Source organism: Pantherophis guttatus, chromosome 1 (genome assembly GCF_059756535.1).
Source record: "Pantherophis guttatus breed Tessera chromosome 1, ASM5975653v1, whole genome shotgun sequence".
NCBI classification, from domain to species: Eukaryota; Metazoa; Chordata; class Lepidosauria; order Squamata; family Colubridae; genus Pantherophis; species Pantherophis guttatus.
In genome coordinates this window covers 28,579,078-28,602,037 of record NC_142063.1, presented here as the reverse complement: position 1 = coordinate 28,602,037, position 22,960 = coordinate 28,579,078, and the positions used below count along the sequence as shown (strand labels likewise).

At 35.3% G+C, this 22,960-nt stretch overlaps 1 protein-coding gene across 18 annotated transcripts in view; it reads right to left on the bottom strand.

The window, feature by feature from the left end:
- The window catches only part of FERMT2 (FERM domain containing kindlin 2), a 74,672-nt gene that overhangs the window by 36,974 nt on the left and 14,738 nt on the right, over positions 1-22,960 (bottom strand). For all 18 annotated transcript variants that reach the window (XM_087881922.1, XM_034433368.3, XM_034433371.3 and 15 more), the window contains exons 3-4: positions 19,512-19,745; positions 3,050-3,184 (exon numbers count right to left, since the gene is read on the bottom strand). In XM_087881922.1, coding sequence (XP_087738048.1) covers positions 3,050-3,184; positions 19,512-19,745 — 369 coding nt within the window. The remainder of the gene's footprint in view (positions 1-3,049; positions 3,185-19,511; positions 19,746-22,960) is intronic.

The window sequence follows — 22,960 nt, the reverse complement described above, 5'->3', positions numbered from 1 at the left end:
GCCTCAGATGCATCTGGATGACATTAATTAATTAATTTCGATTATGTCCTCGGCCTGGATTTTGTTAAGATTATTTGGTTGCCTTAACAGATAACTTATGTCAAATTGGATGGGAAGAGCATGGTCTACTAATCTTGAAATTCTTAATGATTTTGGTACTATTGAGCATCCAGCATTATTTTTTTAATTATTCTTTGGTGAGACTAATCTTTGGGATACAATTTTGCAGGATTCTGGCCCTTCCTGGCTATGCCCAGAAGATAGTGCTGGCAGACTACTTTTTCACACTTAAGTGATTGACCAATGTAATCACAGGGTTACATCTGTTCAGCATGAAACTACTGAGGAATACAATTTGGAACTTTTGAATCTGATGACTCTTCTCATATTGCATATAAAAGTGGTTTTGCAGTTACCTGGCTATAACGCCATTTCTGGTTCTATATTTAAAACAAAACAGAAAGAAGCTAGGGAATAACTGCAAAGAGATTCCTTCATACAAGTAATTGAAGTATTTCCCAGTTTGGACATTCTCACGGGAGGAAAAGGGAACCTTGTCCACAATTTTAACATATCTGGGAGAGGAGGGAGAAAAAACACTCAAACAAGACTAGATTTAGGATCACTGACTCTTTTCACTTTACAGCAAAAAAGCTGTGCTGGGAAAACAGAAATGGTCCAAGGTTTTTGTAGTTTTTTTTTTTTTTTTTTTTGGTGGCTTAGATAAATACATATGAAGGCCTTGAGGTAAATTAACTGGGCAAAGCACCCACTCATCGATTAATCTTTAAACACTGATACTGGTCTCAATTTTTAAAATAAAGTAAGTTATAAATAAAATGAATACAAGAGGAAGAGAAAAGTAAAAGAACTCAACCAAAACAAGATTCTATTCATGTTAACGTTATTATAGCCACCTCTCAAATTATTATTTCATTTTCCTTTCTTGCATAAATTGGGAACTTCAATTACATATCCACACGTAGAAATCTGAAAACACTGGGAAACTGATGGTAATTATACAAATCTCTTCCGATGATTTCACTGGGCCTGATGTTCTAGAAAGCAGGTTTAGAATTCTAATCTCAAGCATCTGATCATCCAGTAAAGCGGCAAGAAAAGTTACATTTGACATGAAGTCATTTGCTGGCACATAATATCTCCGGTTGCCGTTTAAAAAGAGGAGGCTAGCATTTTAAGTAGGAGACAGGAAAGATGTTTGGGCATTAAATTTCCACTCAGGTTTGCTTTAGTAAAATGATCTGTTACATTTCTCCACAGGGGTTCCTGGGACTGGCATTGCCAGACTTCAGAAGAATATCAGCAGTTCCTGCTGACAACAACAATAGAAAGAGCTGTTTCTAATGTATGGCATCATACATTAGATGGGGTTTTTTTTTTTGCAGGCCCAGGGTATATGTATCGTGTTTTCCCGAAAATAAGACCCTGTCTTTTATATTTTTTTTTGAACCCTGAAATAAGCACTTGGCCTTATTGCCATACGCTCAAAAGCCCGATTGGGCTTATTATCAGGGGATGTCTTATTTTGGGGGAAACAGGGTAGAGGTTTTCAAAGAACTTTAAATTAATATCTGGTGGAACTGCTTAAAGCAGATGGGTAAAGCTTAAAGCTTTTATGATTGTTATGTTGATGATTAAAAAGATACAATTGCTGTGCCAATGCACAACAGACAACATTGTCTTGTCCACAGAGCAGTATATTACAACTGACGTAGTGCTGATGGCATTCAAGGCTCTGAATAGCACATACTTTGGGTATGTTTATGACCTACTCCAATAGTCTGAAGTTGGTAACTCAGTGCTCAATCATGCCCTCCCCTCCATAAAGAATTTCAACACTGCATCTTAAAAAACATTTTCTATGGAGGTTCCTGCAAGTATGGAATTTGTTCCCTTCATATTTCAATCTATTTTACTCCACATTTGAAAACCTCCTACAGTTTTCTCCATTGGCCTGGGGTTCATTTATGCAAGTTTAAATTCCTCTCAATCTGTTCTGGAAACATATTCAGTGCAGCAGCATCTTAGTATAAGGTTCGGTCACAACTGTTCTTAAAATATTTGGAAACCCTACAACTGCCCAACTTTGCTTAAATTCAACATTTCTATTTAATCTCTTTTTTACAAACAGGTCACAGAGCAAATTATACATTCCATAATTAAAGAAGCAATGAACAACAGTATTTTTAAAATGGGAAAAATCTGTACACTCTGTTGTTAAATAACAAACAAGGATAAAATTGAATGTTTTGAAACTTTCTGTGATCTACCTGGGAGTAAAAGAGAATAGAGTATAAGCTAGCAGTAGAGAAGTAATAGTCATATAAGCTAGCACTTCACCAGACCTAAAACTCAGTTACTACCTATTTAGTACAGAATAAACAAATTGGCAAGGAACAAGCTAGAATATATGCAGAAAATTGCCTCAAACTTAGCATAAAGCTCAAGACAATTATTTAATTTAAATTTAATTTAATTTCCAATTTATATACCGCCCTTCTCCCTGAGGACTCAGGGCGGTGTACAGCCAAGATAAAAAACATAGAATACAAATATTAAAAAAAAACATTTAAAAATATATATAAATTTTGGCCCAAAAGTTAAGAAATCACAGACTGATTAAAAGAATTTAAAAATTTCTTCTTAAGCCAACCCGGCTTGCTGGAAAAGATGGGTTTTAAGGGAACGACGGAAGGCATTGAGGTCATGGATTCTCCTTATCTCTGGGGGCAACTGATGCTAATACATGCTAAATTACTATACAAGTTAGGCTCAATAGTGAAAATACTATTTAAATAGTGTTACTGCCTTTGCAGAACTGAGTAAGTGGATATTAAACACTGTAATTACTAAATATTATTTAGCTCTCCAATGCATACTTAGGTTGAAATGCCATTTCTCTCATAGCCATCAAGGAATCATGTGACTAAACAAAATTACTACTAGTAAATGTGAAAGGATTTTTTCCCCCTCCAAGCCCTTTTCACAATATTCTGCATACTCATGCTATGGGGGGGGGGGTTTCTACCTGATCCAGGTGTGATTAGTGGTCCTTCCAGCTCAAGTGTTTCGTCCTCATACTGGTCATCCAGCTTTTTCTTTTTCTTTTTGTTTGAATCGCGGGACTTTCTTAAAAGAGAGAGTTCTTCTGGATGCCTGATGTCTATGGAGGTAAAATAAGAAATTATATTATAAAAAAGAAAATATTTTAGGCTTTTTGGTATTTTAAAGAATATAAAATTGGTATGAATACTGCAACACAATGGCACCATAATGCTTTGCTTATAAAGCTCAAATGATAATTAAATAGTACAACATCACACCATTTGTAAAAAAGAATAAAATATAATTTGAATGGTCCGATGACCTCCAAACATCTTTTTAGCTGAGTGAATTCCTATTTCCCTACATAGCTGTCTTAAATCTGTTTCTGCAGATTAGAATATCCTCCAAAACAGATTTTGTAACATGTAATGGACAGAATAGATCAGGGAAGTTCTACTATGAGATAGATGAACTATTGTGGACATGGGTCAAGAAACAATTGGGACAATCTTCTCAAATAATCACTACTTCATCAGAAACGATCCACAGTAGTGATAGCCATATAGTATCATGCTCACTACACAATTAGGCTCTGGCCTCAGAGAAAGATATTAGGATTTATAAGTTTCCCCATTTGTGATGAGTATCCTAAAATCTACTCTGAATATCAGTGGTTACATAAACATAAGGACAGATCAACAGTATTTTACATTACTTTGCTATTTCAAATTTAGAGCCTTTCCATCAAAAATAATCTGAAATAATTCATACCACCAAATTATTACTGATAGACTTCTTAAAACTTTGAAGAGAGGCCAAGATACATTATAATGGAATCAGGACAACTGTAAATATTACGAAGACTGTTTTTCAACTTTATCTGACAGAAAGATAACTTTCAATGGATAATTTTTATCACAGTTTAAAACAATGTTCCATTAAGCAGAGGGCTGAGAGGGAGGTGCTCCAAGCTTAATTGCTAGGAAAACTACCACAGCAGTTAGATTCCTAGCATATCTCAAGATAATTGAAATACTACATTATTCTCACTACTGCATGTCTCTTTGACAGACTGGTCATCTGGTGCAGAAAGCTCTTATCACCACATATTTCATAGCTGAATTTGAAAAGAAACATGACCTGAGGTGCAAAAAAATTGCCCATCCTTGCTCTGGGGATGTAACATGAAATGTATTTAAATGACAACACCTTAATAGCCAATGGAACCTGTGAAGATGCCACAGCTTGCAGAAATGGCTAAACTGACCTATTTGATTACAGAAGGAACAACTTTTATAAAAGATTGGAAATTCTTTCTGGATTTTTTGCTGAAAATGGCTAAAAATGAACTGGTGATTTCTGAATTTACTGATTAAAAAGGTATAGGAAGGGTTATCTAATTTTGGAGGGGGAAAATAATATTAAATATTCCCTGTAACTTCCTAAAGAAGATCAGAAGTTGCTTCTTTAAATATCCCCCCCCATTTAGTATAATTTATCACAGCAATTATTTATTAGCTATCCAGGTGAGGATTATTCAATTGGATGGAAACTCCAGATCTCAGTAATTCGTATATTTGAACATTGCTAAGTATAGTAACATCATCTGAAAAAAATTAATAAAAATAATAAAACAAAATCATATTTTGATTGGTTTATGGGAATTGACCTTTGGTACACCCTGTATATCCCATCGTGTCTATCCCCAAATTTATCGTAGATTAATAAATCAAATTTATATTACTAGAATATTCCCCATATGCTTCTGTATTAAAACATAAAAGCTGTTGGTTCTTATTTGCACAAATCTCTCAATTTTGGAACAAAAATCTCTGTTTGATTATTTTCTCTGCCAACTGTATTAGTAGTTAGAAGGAAAATACTTTCTGCAAATTGCATTCCTTCCCTATAATAGGTGTATATTACATGTTAGAGAAAATGTTCATGTCTAATCATGTCCCTATATATTCTTCAATTTCAGCAACTCCATGTCTAGGGTTACTTTTTTTTTTCAAGTGAAAGAATTATGATCAGAATATTTGCTGCTGGGTACTCTAAGAAGGTGACAGTTCCCTGCACAATATTTCTATATCAAACAATGGTATGTTGCAAAATGTAGGAGAATAGCATCCTCTAAATGTGCTGACCTATGAGTCCCATCATAATATCAATATTAGTGATCATTAATATGACAGACAGACTACAACATTTTTTTCCTCTCCATTATAGGTGATGAACCCGCACAGAGAAAATTCTATAAAAAGCAAGAAAAGCAGAGAAGTGGAAATAAAATAGCTATTCAAATTTCAGGTTCCCAGGGCACCAGAAAGTAATTGAACTTTTTGTAGATTCTATACCTCTCTTTAGATCATGGGTGCACACTTTTGTTTTTTGCATTTTAGCACACGCTTAATGGTCACAGGAAGAGACTTAAAAAGGACCTTCCCTAATTAATCAAGCTGTTAAAAGTGACTGTGAGAGATCTAGACTTTCACGATTCTGTTAATGTAGCCTTAACATAAAGTAGAATTAGCTCATCTGGCCATGTTTCCTGTCTTGCTTACCTGGGAGGCCAGACATAAACTGACCTTGGCTGAACTCATAAACTAAGCAGAATCTCTCCAGTAAATACTTGGATGGGAAACATCTGGGAATTTAATGACTATTAGTAGTTAGACAGGGAAGTCCCAAAAATTCTCTGGAATATAACTATGACAAACCATTCCTGTAATGCTATCAAGAATATGGCATGAATGCAGTTACCAGATATCAATCTGTAAGCATTATCATCTTTTTTATTTAGATTTCATTAACATTTAATAGCCAATGTTAATTTCTAAAGCGAGAGAATAACTAAATATTAACTAGATATAGACTGAAGTTTTAAAGAAGTGGCAAAAGCCAAAGAGAGGTTTTGAAAGGACACCATTATGATTTGGAGCTAAGGGGTGGGAATTATCCTTTCATTTGTCTAAACAAAGTTAGAGATTGAACTTTCAAAAATTGCTTCTACGTTTGTTCAAAGATTCTTCAGATATATCCAATTAAAAAATGTTCCTTCAAGAACCATACTATGGAAATGGTGGTCTACTTAATTGTTATTTCAGTTAACTATGTAATTTAGATGTAAAATGCGGGCTAGCACTCATTGCTTTCATAGTTGGCTTTAAGTGGATATATTTGAATGGATGCTATTGGAGGTGGACAATTTTATTTTAATCCAGAAGAATCTGTTTTTATTCAAGGTGCAGAAGTGTTTTCTCTGTTCTAGCATTCTACAATTTCCCACACATTTACCTCATAGGATTAATAGGTTCATCGTGAAGAATCTCACTTTTTTTGTGTTGTATGCCAGATATCTATTAATAAGCTGCTATTTCATTGTAATTTTAATAGAACTGCCATGCTGAATATGAAGCATCAGAGTACATCAACTACTCATAGGCCTCTGAGATCCAGTACAATGAGACAGAACTAAATAATATTAATGTTTCTGAGAGTTTGAAGTCTTATCTATTTTGTCACATCCATTTTTTTCTTGCTAGCCTCATCTTGTTTCAACTTCAACATAAGATGGACACTTTAGGGATGTGGGACAAATATAACACGTGACCCCTGACCCAAACAAACGAACAATCCATGTGGATTAATTTCCACAAGAAGTTAAATATCTTCCACCTTCCCACTTTTAAGTAGAAGAATTAATTAACCATGATGCACTCTCTGTTTGACAATTCCTTGTTTGAATGCTACATATGAAACAGAAATCATGACCGGCTGTGTTTCTTAAATTTAATTAGTATAGTTTTTATTTATGTATTAACTTGTATGCTGCCGCTCTTTCTTAAAGGCACTTCTAGGTGGCTTATAATCAATAAAAGCAACAAGATAAAACAATAAAACTTTTAAACAATAAATACTGACACTAAAACTCATTTAAAATTAACAAAGATGGCAGATGCACACGGGAAGGAAGTGGGGTCTTATCTCAGTCGCTTAACTACCTCCAGTATGCCAAACATACCCCAACCAAGGGCAAATAAAATAAAATAACATTTAAAACATTTATATAGCTAGCCATCTTATAATCAAATCTGGGCAGCTCCTAATCAAAAGCATATTTTGCCAGATATAGTACATTAAATAAAAAACAATTCTCTGTAATTTAGGAAATCCCAATTAGAAAAAGAAAGAGGCGTTAACTTAGCTTCATGCCAATGTGCTGCTTTCCTACACTGGTGTACAGATCTCTTACAATACACTTCAGTTATGCATGATTGTCTTTGGTACTATTTGTGCCAAATTATTTATCTTAGAAATGAACAGTAGGAACTAATTACAGTTCATAATTCGATCACATAGGCATACTACATTTTGTATTAAGAGGCAGTAGGAAAAAGGCTGCCTCTGTTAAATATTGGTGGGAGCTTATAACATTGAATTTTCTCAGCAGACTGTACTCCTATGTGTATGAATACCATTTATTGTTTCTTGCCCTTTTAGTTAGGATGGAAGAGCTTTTATGTTGAAGCCAAGCTCCTGAAGGGAGTCTTCTGCTGCCTGGATGCTGCCAAGACCCACCCCATCGACCATGTCAAGAATGGCACCATTACAATGGTCCCCTTTTTCTGGTACAGTACATCTGTGAGATGCCAAATTGCAAATTATAAAGGCAGGCTTCATAGGAACATGTTAAAGAAAAACATCGGCAAAAAGATGGACTTTTGATTTTAACTAATGTACCAATGCATAAAGTTCTGTCAGTGAGAGAAAGAGAATGGATTCAATTTCTAAAAATTTCCTGGTTGAAATGATACAATCTAAGGGAAAAGGTGTAATGCAAATATCATGTAGAATTGGATTCAAGAGGCAAATTCTGACTCCGACAAGTAAGAAGAAAAGCACCAGACAATAATTATTCCATATAATCGATTTTGAATAAAAAGGCACAAACAAGTTGATATTCAATATAAAGATGCCACCAAAATACATACATTTTTGTATGTATTTTATTTTTTAATTCATTTTATAGATACAACATTTTGTATTTTATAGATACAACAGCAATCTATGTTGATTGACACTTTGTTAAGCTGCTATTATGACCAAACCCAAGAACATAAAGATATTTAAAACCGGAAGCAGAAAAGAAACAAAAGTCAGTAAGTCAGTGTGTGTTTGAGAGAGAGAGAGGGAGGGAGGGAGGGAGGGAGAGAGAACAAGAGAGAGAGAATGAGAATGAGAGGAATAATTAGGATAGCTTTTTCCACCAAAACGCTAGTTATCATTAACTTTCATTCTAAAGTAAATCCATTCTATTTAACTGTTCTTTTAAGAATGAAACATTTGCAAACCACAAAGCCTTACAAATTAACCAAGATTCTTTGCTTAATCATTTAAACCAGAAGTGGGCATTTTTTTCCCTCCGGGTTGGCATTCTCTCAGTTAGACTCTAGGTCACCTAAAGGGGCAAGGACGAAGCAAGTAGCAAATGGGAACAGAATGTAACTGTAATATACCTTTAAAATAAAAATAATTACATTTAATCAATAGCTAAAACTTTGCAAACTGATGCTTTATATGCCATTTTCTAGGGCAGGGCAGAAAATGTTTTATTTCTTTTTGTTATAAGGAAAGGCAGCTGGCTATTATCGCAATTTGGAGTTGTCTATTGCACAGGAAATTATGGAAGAATTACATGTGGTACATCCCAGGTTTAAGGGGAGTAAACATGTGTCATAAAGCTTTTGAGGTATCGGCATGCTCTTTTTTACACTGGTCTTCCCTGGACTTCAGCTGCAGAAAGCCTTAGAAGAAACTTAATCTTGGTTCAGTCAGGATTCAGACTGGGACAGAAATGGAATGGTTTTGGTTCTCCTGGTAGATGACCTCTACCAGGAGGTCATGAGAGTGTCTTTTCTGGTACTACTTAACTCTCAATAATATTAGATACTCTTGAGCAAGATATCACCTGCAAAGAGGCACTAGTATATAACAGTGATTCTGTGGAGGATGGGGGCAGGGGGTCAGATAAACATTCTTGAGTCCTTTTTATGGTAATATTATCAATGAAGTTATTGCTTTACCCAAGAAACTATTGTCAACATCAACTCCTAAATGAGATAGGTATGCATTTTAAGCAAGTTCTGGAATGTTTATGTGGGACATCTCAGCTTTTTGTCATTTGAGCTTTGAGAATCTTCTGATAATAATTCTGCTGATTTGTTTACATCTTAGTTTGTTTAAAAACACTGCAATAGCAATTCTCCTCCTCCTCATAATCATAACCTTCTCCTGATAATACCTTCTCCTGATAATAGTAACCCAAAAAAATTGCATTCCTCACAGCTATTCTACTGCAACAACATTTTGAAGATTTGTCTACAGTGCCCATTTTTTACTCTAACCAACTACCAGTTCAGATGCTATTATTTAATTTTTTTTCTTGCAATATACAAAAAAAAAATGAATATCGTGGAACTGCATTTGCCATCTGAACAAATGGAAACTGTCACTTATAATGCAGCCACATTTCAAAATATTGTTTGTATTAGAACTGGAAAGAATTTTATATTTTTGTATTATATATTATTCACAGGAAGCAAGTACTTAGAGATTTATGAATTTAGCCCTATGTTTAAAAAATTTATTTGAATAAAGGAAGCCTTTTCATTCAAGCTGAAACAGCACTCTATTTTTTCTTCCCTCTCCAGAGGAGGGTCTGTTACACTGCCAGTAAATTTTCAGGAAGCAGCGCTAGCTGGAATTGTCCCAACATACTGAAAATATCAAACTGTAAGGAAAAGAGGAGAGATATTTTCCAAACAGTGAAATGGCTTCCTTGCCAAAATAGTCTTCCAAATGGTCCATATAAGAAAGCTATCTGCATATTATAGGAATTTTAAAATTGCATTTATTTAAAAATAACTGAAAGTCACATGGGAAGTATTCAGGTTGAGAGATTAGTTACCGAAGCATAGAAAGGTTTGAGCAATCTTCTAACTCAGAATTGATCTGTGGTGTTTTAAAGGTATTAAATTTATTGCTTGCACATACAAGGTTTTCATTATGACAATATGGTTATTATTAATATATGACCTGGAAAAAATACAAAATGAAGAATTTCATGGAAAATGTTTCCAGGAACTGCATTATTTCACAAAATTATTACCATGTTAATACTTAAAAGTATGTCAAACTGGAATGGTTAGAATAATTATATATCAAATTTATTTTTTTCCAATTGACTGTCCTTCTGGCCCTGCAAGAACCTTTTGTGAGTAGAAGACTCCTTTGTTAAAGGGGAAAAAAAGATTATCACCTATATCTGAGGTTCAACTGATAATTTCTGAACTCATAACTTTGGGTTTATTGTATACACAAAGCCTTATTTGGAACTTTCCTGAGACTATAGATTTTGAGCAAAGTCTTTCACTTCCCAGATATCCTAGAAGTGGTTTCTAATAATCTCAGTTTCAGCTTTGTGTCAGTTTCTGACACAATGATTTGCTATGTTTGAGAGAACTGATGTCATCTGATACCAAATAAAGATAGAAGACAGGCAATACTAGAAAAACTCAATTAAGTAACCAATTTTTCACTGTAGTCTCTGATTGTCACATGTGGGAAGGGAAACTATCAAATGCTTCAAGCTTCTGGAATGGGGATCCATGTTTAGCAATAAATAAATGTTAGAAGACTGAGGTTAGACGATTGTTTAAAAAATGTTGGTAGCCCAAGGTTATGAAGAAAAACTGCTCTCATAGAATGACCTTCCATCTGCAGTAGACACAGTTATTTGGCCCTTAGAACTTGTAGTGACCAGGATACATTTGGAAAAAACATTGAGGTGACAGGCTGGAAATTTTAGCTGGACCTTTTAAGGACAATAACTATAGGTAGTCCTTGACTTACGACCACAATTAAGCCCAACATTTCTGTTGTTAAGTGAAACATTTGTTAAGTCAGTTTTGCTTCATTTTACGACCTTTCTTGCCAGAGTTATTAAGTGAATCGCCTCAGTTAATAAATTAGTAAGCCAGTCGTTAAGTGAAATCTGGCTTCCCCGTTGGCTTTGCTTGTCAGAAGGTTGCAAAAGGGGATCGCATGAGCTTGGGACACAGCAACAGTCATAAATATGAACCAGCTGCCAAGCATCTGAATTTTGATCACATGATCATGGGGATGCGGCAAAGATCCTAACTGTACAAAGTCACATTTTCCAGTGCATTTATCACTTTGAACAGTCACTAAATGAACTGTTAAAGTCGAGGACTACCTGTATGTCTTCTGAGCAGTTCAGAACAACAGAAAATATATTGGTAACTATTAGGTAAAAAGTAGCTTTAAAATACCACGAATCAAGTAAGAATCAGTTTCACTTGGCAGAAAAGTAGATGTTTTATTGAATGACTTTATCACAATGTATAGCCAAGCAAGATAGAACTACACACAGGGCACATACATCACTAGGACACCATGCTGATATAGTGGCTGATATGGTGGCTACCAATATTATAGTTTTTATGACAAATGAACAGAAGCAGTGATCATGATTCTGAATCGACTAGCCATTAACATGGGCAAATGTTGGTACTGGCTGGGAAACCAGGTAGATTAAATCCTAATAGATCAGAAAACAAATTAGCAAACAGTGGACAGAAAAGTGAAATAGCTACAAAGTTGATAATGCCAAGGGAAATATTGCTTTGAATTCCACAAAAACTCCCACATGTCAGCATGTCTAATAGGGCTGTACTTATTTATTTTTATTTATTTTATTAAATTTCTATACCGCCCTTCTCCTGAAGGACTCAGGGCGGTGAACAGCCACGAGATAAAACACATAAATACAAAAAATTTAAAATGAATTAAAAACGAATTAAATAATTTGGCTGAATTTAAAATACCCCATAATTTAAAACAAATTAAAATTTACATTTAAAATTTTTTTAAAAATTACATTTAAAAAGGGGAGAAGATTTAGGTCAGTACTTCACTGCTTAAATTCTTTTTGAGGTTTTTCTAGATGCTATTACAATCTAAACTGTGACTGCAGAGAAGATGGATTTGGTTCCTCTATTATATCAGACACAATGATTTGAGGTCTTGCTATGTGCATTATTAGTAAGATTGCATACTCAGCATTCTAATGTCATAGTTGCAAAATGGAATATAAAGCAGGCTGCATTTTATAGTCTCCACTTTGTTAATATATTAGACAACCACAGTATTATTTAAGGAAATCTAAACCAACTGATTCAAAATCAGCTCAAAGCACTTTCTAATATTCCTATAAAACAACAACTAAATAGAATCTTTAATTTGGGTAATACATTTCATTCACCCAAAGTGCATTTTATTATTCTCTAATCAAGAATTTTAGCTCAAATACATATCAGAAAATTGTATATTAATTCAAATACATTCAAATCAAATACATTGGAAAAATATCTTATAACACAAAGCAGGCCGAATAGGCTAAATTCTGATTCTACTGTAAGGTTTTCACTTTTTGCTATTCCATACAACAGGTTATAACGAAAGAGATACAGAATAGAATCTTATTAACATAGTCTTTACGAAATGCAGAGTTGTGACAAATATTTTACCCATTGGCAACCATTATGCATGAATTTGCTAGAAAGAAAATCCTTGCTAAATTAAGTAATTTTGAATGGGAAAAAAAGTTGATTTCTTATTGTTTTATTTATTGTTATTTTTTGCATCAAACATAAAAGAAGGCCCAACATATTCCCAGGTTGTTTTTTTTTTTCCAATTAACATTTCAGGCTTCTCCAAAGGCATATATACGTCGTTTTTAAAAATTGGCAAATAATAGTGTGCTCCCAGTCTGGTATTTTTCCACTGAATTTTAGTGGCACAATCTTTGGAGATTGAGAATTGTGAAACAATAGGGTTCAAGAAGATGACAGCTTGTCTACTATTAACACAGAGACATGCCCTACATTTTAGGAGGCACAATATGGAAATTAGGTCTGACAGTGATATATTCAAGGCCAAAGATCTCCTATAAAAGGATTTAATAGTATTTGAAGTGAAAGCTTTCCAAAGAAATCCTTTTCTCCAGTAATATTTTACTGTTATTTTAAATGGAGTAACCTTCCAATCAAAACACCTTTTTAAAAAACCCATCTTGTAAAGCATTTTAAAGCATAATCCGACAATATAGGCAGTGTGCAAAGCACTGTTACTTTATTTCTGCATACAAAGATATAAAGAGTTATACTGTTATTTCAAAACAAAGACTGGGTAGTTTACTTTGCTCAGATTTTCTGACAATATTTCACATTGGACATGCAAACAAATATTAGTTAATTAATTCAAAACTGTAATCTTGAGATTCCAACCAAAGGGGGGAAAGTCCCATGGTAAACTATTTCTGCCCAGAAGTTTCCATTTAAAATTAATTGTCCATATTTTTACATGGTTGAGCTTGAGCAGGCTCCTCCTCATCCCCATCCTTCCCCAGGCCTTGGGCTATCCCTTGTGGGAAGTTTGTTTTTGTGATGTTAGTATTTTTTTCTCTCCGGATATTTGTTTGGTGGGAGCTTTGTATTATTCATTTTTTAATTGTCTTATGTTCTACACCACCCAGAATTGGGATGGAACCAAGTGGCCTGTAAATGAAATCACATTTAATTAAATGAATAAAACAGCTATGCCTACAGGATCCACTAGCAGCTTCTGACAAGTCATTTATACAGAAACTGCATCTTGCCTGCAACAAGCAGTCATTGCTTTTGCATCTGATGGTTTCTGAAATGAAGTGAGAGGGGATATTGAAACAGTTTAAACTCTGTCCTCCCCATTAATTAGAACATAGTGGAATGTGGTAGATTTTGAAATGTTCACGTTCCATCTCCTCACTCATAAACTGTTTGTTTGAAGTAGACTATATATAGATGAAATATATATATTGTGGACTATAAGCATGTATGTGTGTGGGTGTTTAGCAGGGCTTTCAACCTTTATTCCTTAACAAAGCAACTAGTACTCTGTTATTTATAAGATCTGTGTGGCTACCAGGGTGGATTTGATTTAAATTGAGTTGATTTAAATCACAATTTAAATCATGATTTAAATCACTAGTAAAAAGGCTTGATTTAAATCAACTCGATTTAAATCATAATTTTTAAAGAGCAACTGTCATCTCTGCTACTCCTTTGACCCACTGTTGACTCACCGATAGTCCCAGTGTTGCAGAATAAACAGCCTCATGCTACATAACTAAGCTCCATTTCATGCTGAATAAACTAAATTATTTATGTATCTTAAATAGAAAACTGTCTTACGATAGATTTTTACCCCAAAAGTTTTTTATTAAGATAAATTCGATAAAAATAAAAAAAATCCGATTTAAATTAAAAAAAAAAATCCGATTTAAATAAAAAAAATCTGATTTTTTTTATTTTTATCCACTCTGGTGGCTACCGATTTTAATACAACCCTGGGCAGTTCACAACAATAAAATTATAAAAATCATAAGAACCATTAACAAAAACTAAAAGCCTGGCACCTCAATCAACCTCCCAGGGTACCTCAACAACTCTCCACAGGCTCTACCGCTGTACCCCAGTGTCTGGGTAAAGAGCTGGATCTTAATAGCCTTCTGGGAGGTTAAGAGAGTGGGGCCTGCTAGAATGGAGGGTTTTTTTCCCATAAAGTAGCCATGGAAAAGGTAAACTTCCTAGGTTCCAATAGATGGCAATGTTTTAGTGAAAGGACCTGAAGCAGGCTGGGCCAGGCTGCCTGGGCAGGAGGCTGCCTGCAGGAAGAGGAAGTCCTGCAAATGGTACATGGCTCTCCTGTACTGCATGGGAAATCCAATTTGTCAGTTAAATTGAAACATTGTACTTTATCTTTTAAAATCGACTGGAAAAAAAAGCTGCAGCCACAAAATGGGTAGAATATAGAAGTCATTTTGATAGTTTTTGGATTTACTGGCAGTTTATATATATAAAAAAACCCAACATCCATCCATCCATCCACTCACCGACCCACATACCTACCTACTTACCTACCTACTTTACAACTAAATCTCTATCTATCTATCTATCTATCTATCTATCTATCTATCTATCATCTATCTATCTATCTATCTATCTATCTATCTATCTATCTATCTATCTTCTAACACTATGCAAGTGCATGCACAAACTTTGACCAATGGCTAAGACACTGAGCTTGTCAATCAGAAAGGTCGGCAGTTCAAATCCCTAGTACAGGTCTCCTGCGTGAGCAGGGGGTTGGACTAGATGACCTCCAAGGTCCCTTCCAACTCTGTTACTGTTACATTACATTATTTCACGTTTTTTCTTAAACAGAGATTTCAGATTTCTACATAGAAATAAACATTAGGGTACTACACCTCCACCAAGACTGGCAGGGCAAGGTACTGTAGCTGAACAGGGAGCAAACCCCACCCTCACTCGCACTGATGTTACCTAGTCAAGTAACGAAAACACCTGCAAGCAAACAACCAAGTTCGGAGAGCACCAAAGATTCCACAAAGAGAACTTTCCTTCAGAGGTGCAGGTATTTTTATCATTACAATATTACCTTTCATGCCCTAAAGCCGTATAATTATGAAATTACTTTAAAATTTGGTTAAATATTTGTTGCATTTTAAAATGTGCCACAAATTGTAACCATCTAACGAATTTGAAAGGTACATCCTTCACGAATATAAAAGGTATGTCCTTCTCATTTGACCCCATGGTTACTTGCCAGAAGCCTGTCTTGTTAAAAACAGAAAACCATTCTCTATTCATTTGCTTAACTGGTCAGAACAAAAATGTTTTAGTAATTCACAAAACTGTAAGTACTGGTTAATTTACTACTTAATTGACAAATTCAATTTTATTTAAGGTACATGCTAAATTGAAAAATGTTCTATTTTTTTCCTACTCTGTGGATAGAGAATAGAAGGTGGACAAGGCCAATACTATTTTTTCCAGTGTATTGGAAACGGCTGATACAGTATTGAAAGTTTTACCCCCAGTAGTGAACTGCTAGCTAGAATTTCAACGGTTCTATTTCTAAATTACAGCAGAAAGCACAGACACAATAGGAATGCCAAGCTGGGGGTAGGGAAAATCACAGCTGGAGAAAGTATTGCAAACCTTATATGAGAACTATTTTAATGTAGAAAAAGGAAAGATATCAGCAATATTCCAGGAGGAAAAACACAAAATCCACAAACAGATGGTATGTTTATTAGGATGAGCCAAAACGCTGCAAGAATAGAATGCACACAATAGCCAAAAGCTGAACTGTGAATCTGAAAATCCTAGTTGACAGTTTAAAACTTGCCTTTGGCAACATTTTCTTGGGTTTTGTCTAATCACTTACATCATAGTATAGTTTTCTCTTATTTTCATTCCAGCAATAAACATGAAATATATGAAGCCAGATTAAATAGAATTTGTGAATGGCTTTGTGGTATCAGTACCATACTTTCAATAACTAACATTTTTATACCATTTGTTCTTTGCTGAAGACAACAACAAAAAAAAAAATCTCTGTGTCCCAAATCTTTATGAGCACATATATATTTACAATGGATTTTTCACTGATCAGAAACTATCTGGGCAACCTTTGAAAATTAAGTGAATGAAGGAGCTATAGAATTATATTCAGAAAAAGTCTTCCTTATATGGGTAACAAATCCAGTTTATTTTCACCAAGCTAATACAGAAAAGGATGATGGCATATCTCAAAGACAGAATTATCTGTGAAGCTCCTATAGTTTTCTCATCCAATCATAAGACTTCCTTTGTATATTTTCATGCATTATATTTGCACTGTTACGTTTCATTAAAAAAAAAGGTCACTGACAGATTAAATTCATTAATCCTTGTACTAGTTCTATATCTTTTTGGTCAAGGTAGCAGAGAGGCAGTGGCAAAGTGCAGGGTGGCCAAAGGGGCAAAGATGGGGTGTGGGGGATAGAGATAAGCATGCATCACCAAGGCCAATGTGCCACCTCAGCAGCAGCAGGAAGCTGGTGAAAGTTAGCTGGGGGTGGCAGGACTGAAGGGCAGCCAAAGGGGCAGAGAAGGGGGGAAGATAGGTAGGTGGAGAAAATTGACGTGCACACTGCAGTTGTAAATGTGGGTGGACTGCCAAGCACCTGAATTTTGACCACATGACCCTAGGGCTGCTCCAACAGCCATAATTTTGAGGACTGGTCTTAACTATCATTTGTTCAGCACTGTCATAACTTTGAATAATCACTGACTGAATGGTCATTAAGTGAGGGCTATTGGAGGACAATCTAAATCAGTGGTGTCAAACTCGCGTCATCACAGCAGCGTCACATGACATAGCGTGACTTTTTTTTCCTTTGTTAAGCCGGGCATGGGTGTGGCCAGTGCATGACGCATCTGGCCCACAGGCGGCAAGTTTGACAGCCCTGATCTAAACCTAAACACAGATTAAAAGGTAAAATTAATTCTTCAGATATGTCACTATTATTAAAAATTGCTTTCCACCACAATCTGCAAAGAAGAACTGCAGAGGATCATCTCAATATTTGAACAGTTTTGACTGTACAGTACATGTTTCATTATATACTTTCAAATTACACATTCAATATGATTACGTTCTACAAAATCAGCATTATTTAATGAAATAAATAAATTCAGTTTTGAATTCAATTTTCATTACCCATCCCTGCCATTCAGAATGAGAATGAGCAATAATTTTAATGAAGGACTGCAGGCATAACTATTAATACCATAGAGTTCATTGTTTCTCAGTCTTATCAACTTTAAGATGTGTAGAGGTCAACTCCTAGAATGCTGACTGGAGCATTCTGGAAATTGAAGTCCACAGAGCTTGAAACACTGCTAAAGTTATTCACTTTTATTTGCCTGTTAACACAAAAGAAGTCAGGAAAAAGTAAGCAAGTATAAGATCTGCAAAAATTTTAAGAACAATTAAACTTAATTTTTCAGTTTTAACAAGAATCCATGGATCTAAAAGGCTGCTGATACTATTTTTATATTTCTTTTGCAGATTTGAATAGGTTAATTAAGTAGATTCCTTCATTACATGTTAAAAAAAAACCTGTTTGATAAATGAAGATTAGTTAACTGTTTTTAATGCTTTGAATTTCCAAGCACTAAAGGTAGAGGAATATATTAGTTAATGTCTTGATTCACTGGCACTATGAAAACTAAACCCTTTCTTGTTGAAAGAAAACTTCTATAGTTTGTTTTATCTAATTGGTACAGGTTCTGCATTGACAAGAAGGGCTAAACTAAAACAAAAGGAAAACAGAAAACACTGAAGCATGTCCAAATGTGATTTTAAAAAAACTTAAATTGCAGCTGCACAAAAAAGATGCTATTTTAACCCCTTCTCCAAATGCAATCCCCTATTCTATATTACTCCTATGAAAAAAGGTAGCACTTAACCATAAAAAAAGTAAACACAGTATTTAATAAAACAAATCAAATCAGCAAACTGAATACAAAAGTAACCGAAAACCTGGATTAAAAATGTTTATATTTTAACTTAGATAATAAACGAGTCAATTCTGATCAGCTTGAAAATAAAAACCCTTTTCAGTTTGGCTCTTTTTAGAATGATAATAGCTTAAATGTTAGTACAGCTAATGCTCAACTTTTCTAGAATGTAAATAAGGACATTTCTTTATTCTAAAAATGTATCTTAACAGAAATCAAGAAGATTAAGTAATCAGTATATCTTTTAAAACTTTCTATACCTTATGAATTTAAAAGTTTGATTTTATAAAAGGAAAAAGCTGGATTCTCAGTGTGTAAAAAGTTATTGTTTAATTAAGGTTTATTGAATCACAATGGCTACTTCCATACATAACATAAATACAAGCTTTGATTTTAAGAACACAGTGACAAATTCACACATGCTAAGCTAAAACAAAGTAAACTCATTACAACTTAGCTTGAAGAGTGAATCCAGCAAGCCAGTGATGTCAGGATGAGCACCAGGGGTAAAATGCACTTACCTTCGCTACCGGATTGGAAATGTGAGTGCGCGCACTCGCGAGAGGGTCAAAAACGGGACATGATGACATTCTGGCAGGTGGGCTCATGCAAGCCGGATATATCCAGCCAGATTTCACCGCTGATAAGCACCCAAAGTGCAAAACAGTTGCAAAACATTGTCATGGGACTATGGGATGCTGCAACTGGTTGTAAATGTGAATGTGTGGCCAAATACCTGAACTGTGATGATGTGACTGCAGGGGGCAGTTGTAAATAGCATTTTTAAGTCCATCTTAAGTTTGAATGGTCATTAAATGGCCAGTCATAAGTCAAGGGCTATCTGTAATGTATATTTGCAGGACAAAAAATTAGGTAATACAAAGCTATTAAAATTGGCTGCTTGTCACTTGAAAAAAGTAATAATTGGTTCCATAAATCATAGATACTTACTGAAAGTTTTGCAGATGTCAGATACTGCTTTAAAGACTCTGTCAGAAAAGTTCACTTTCACTTTTACATACTTCATGTTGGGAAGCTGGAGTCGGAGCAATTTGTGTTGAGGAGTGAATTGTAACTTTGCATCAGCTTGTATTCCATACTTATCTAAAGTCCAGTGTGTTTTAAGGAGCCAGGTTTTCTTCTTTTCCCACCATAAGGCATGGTCGGACCAATCTTTCTTGACATCTAGGAGGAGCACAAAGATACACAATTAGGAATTAAAGAGAAATAGTGAGCAACTAAATTCACAGTGCTTAGACAAAACATATTTTATATGTTTTATAAAATACCGATGATTTTTATATCATGTTATATCAGCCAGTTATTCTTGCAAAAGACAAGAGTGAAATAAGGATTTCATTCAATGTATGAAAATCTAGTTAACATCAATTATTCACCCCACCCTACCCCTACGCATGTCACAGCTGCTGGCAGAACCTGGCCAACTCAGAAACTAAGCAGGGTCAAATCTGACTACCATAGCACCTGAGACACCACCAGGGATGGCCAAGAGGTAAAGATAAAAATCCCCTCAAGTCAAGCTAAATTTCTCCTTCCATGTTACTTAATCATATTTTCAGCCAATTCTCACAGTGAAAAAAAAAATAACTTTTGGTATTTTGATAATTCCATATGCTAGGGATATAGCCAAAGAGGATATGTGCATTAATATGCATAACAAGTTATTAACACTTCGGATAACTTCAGCACAAATTAAGCTGAGTCCAAGTTAAATTTTCCAACATCTGCATTGCATCCCCAGCTACTATTAATAATTCCCTGATGTGTCCCAATAGTAATTGTTCCTCCAACTGGAGAATATTTCAGAATTGAGGCATTGCTACAGAAACAGTTCTCTTCTTTCCCACTGGATACAAATGTTCCAGTAAATAAAGTTCGCTCCCTTAGAACAGGATTTCATAAATACAGGACCAGAGAATTCAATGCCTTTCCTACCTCCCAGATAACTGATCTTATGTGATGGCGTAAGTAGGATATTTGAAATTAATCTTTGAGTATCGTGCAAGTAAAGGCAGCATTTTGGGTAAGCTTTATATGACTTCTGATTTATGATTAAATTAAGTTTAGCTGTTCAAAGCACAATGGCAAATAATGCTTGCAAAGGGTGCAATTAATAATGTACGCCACCTTATCAGGGCTCTTATAAATCTCAGCTAAACTACACAAAGAAGAGAGGAGCAGCAGCCACAATTCTCAACAGCATGGCATTCTATCGTCAAATTAAACAAAGCCAAATATAGAAAAGCATGCAGCATGCAGTAAGACTTGGCTGCTCTCAAAGAAATCTGTCAAGTGATTATGGTGAACTCTGGTCCAAACTTTTGCTTCTCTAAAACATGTCAAGAGTAAGGGAATGATTTCGGCACTGAAAGATGTTGTTTATGAACTCTCAAGTAGTAGAAGTTTAGACTTAAATTTAAAAGGCACTGGCTTTCTTATCAGCCTACAGGGCTACAATTACCATATTTTTCAGAGTATTAGAAGCACCTTTCCCCCCCAAAAAAGAATGTGAAAATCTGGTGCATGTTAGTCTCCGAATGTCGCCCCGCCCAGCTTCTCAAATGGAGGTTTCAGAGGCTGAAAAAAGCATCAGAAACGAAGATTCAGAAAAAAAGCCCCCAAACAGAGCTTCAGAAAAAAAAGCCCCCAAACAGAGCTCCAGAAAAAAAGCCTCGAAAACAGAGCCTCAGAGGCTTTTTTTCTGAAGCTCTGTTTCAGAGGCTTTCAGAGGCAGAAAAAAAAGTTCTTTCTGAAACAGAGTTTCAGAAGTTTCAGAAGCAGAAAAAAAAAGCAAAAAAAAAAAAAAAAAGCAAGGCACAGAGCTCACAACCAAGGAACCTGTTGCTAAAATTCAACTCTGGGAACAGCTGATTGGGGGTATTCTAGGATGCCGATCCACCTGCCAATCAGCTTTTTTCTTATTTTCCTCCCCAAAAACTAAGGTGCGTCTTAAAGTCCGAAAAATACACTAATATTAAAAGATTTATCATTTTTTTACATTGGCTTTTGACAATTTAGGCATACCACAACCTATTAGAGACAAAGGATAGATCTTTCATCCAGGTTTAAGAAACTTGAGTGCATCCTGCATGATATTCTTCCTACTGAATCCTTCATTTGGGAAGAGGGAAGGAAGTTTTAACATGGATTGTTTATTTTATATCTATTCAATGCTATGAAGAGATGAAACCAAGGAAGAAACTGGAAACTGAACCTGGGGACTGTCTCACTACCCAATTTTTTTAAACTGAAAAACATTGAAATACCAAGAAACAGTGAAAAAAAAGAAATCCTCCTTTTATTAAATAATTTATTTTTGAAGGAGAGAATGCTCTATGAGCAAGACTTTGCTTACACAAAATGTCTCACAAAAAGAACGCATTGGACTATTTTAGTGCTTCTTGTAAGGGGCAGAATTCAACTTTATAAAGTTAATTTGTTAACCAGAAATGCTGCTAGTGACAACAATGCTAACCAGCTTTAAGTGGATTAGGGAAATTTCATGGAAGACAAGGCTCCACCAGTGGTAGGTTCCTCCCGGTTCCGCCGAGCCGGTAGCGGTGACGATATGACATCACCGAACCGATTCTGCCCCCCAACCCCCCACCCCCGCATTATTCTTACCTTTTATTTGGCCCCACCCCCAATCTATTGCTGCCTCCTGAGTCCCAGCTGATGGCTAGAGGGAAAAAAACTGTTTAAACTCTTGCTGCGGGGGTTCAAAGGGCCACCCTATAGCTGATCAGTGTTAAAAGAAAACAAATGGGTAGACTGGTGCCTGCAAAAATAAATGGGTAGACCAGTGCCTGCAAAAATACATGAGTAGATCGGTGCCTGCAAAAATAAATGAGTAGATTGGTACAGCTCTGCAAGCAGTTAAAAGCCTGGTAGACCAGTACCTCTGCTAAATCTTAAATAATTGTCACATGACTATCAAGCCATGCCCACAAAATAAGCCACGCCCACAGAACCGGTAGTAAAAATTTTTAGAACCCACCCCTGGGCTACATGTGCACTTCTTAACATAACTGGGGAACATTGAACATTCTACTGCATTTGGATTTCCCAGAGATGTTGGGACAGCCACTGTAGAAACCAACTAGACCAGTGTTTCTCAGAGCTGACTGGGGAATTCTGGGAGTTGAAATCCACACATCGTCCAGCGGCCAAAGTTGAGAAACACTGAACTAGACTGTCTTGCCTCTTTTGATGTCCTGATTATAGGTTTAGTTTAATATGGTAAATCCGTTAAGTCTGAAGTCTGCTCCAAAAATATATGTCTTCTTCACTATAAAATGTATAGCTTCTCTTTTAAACTTTTATGTTTTCAGCTAAATAAAGTAGTGTTTGCTTTCTCTACGGTATTTAATTTTGCTTGG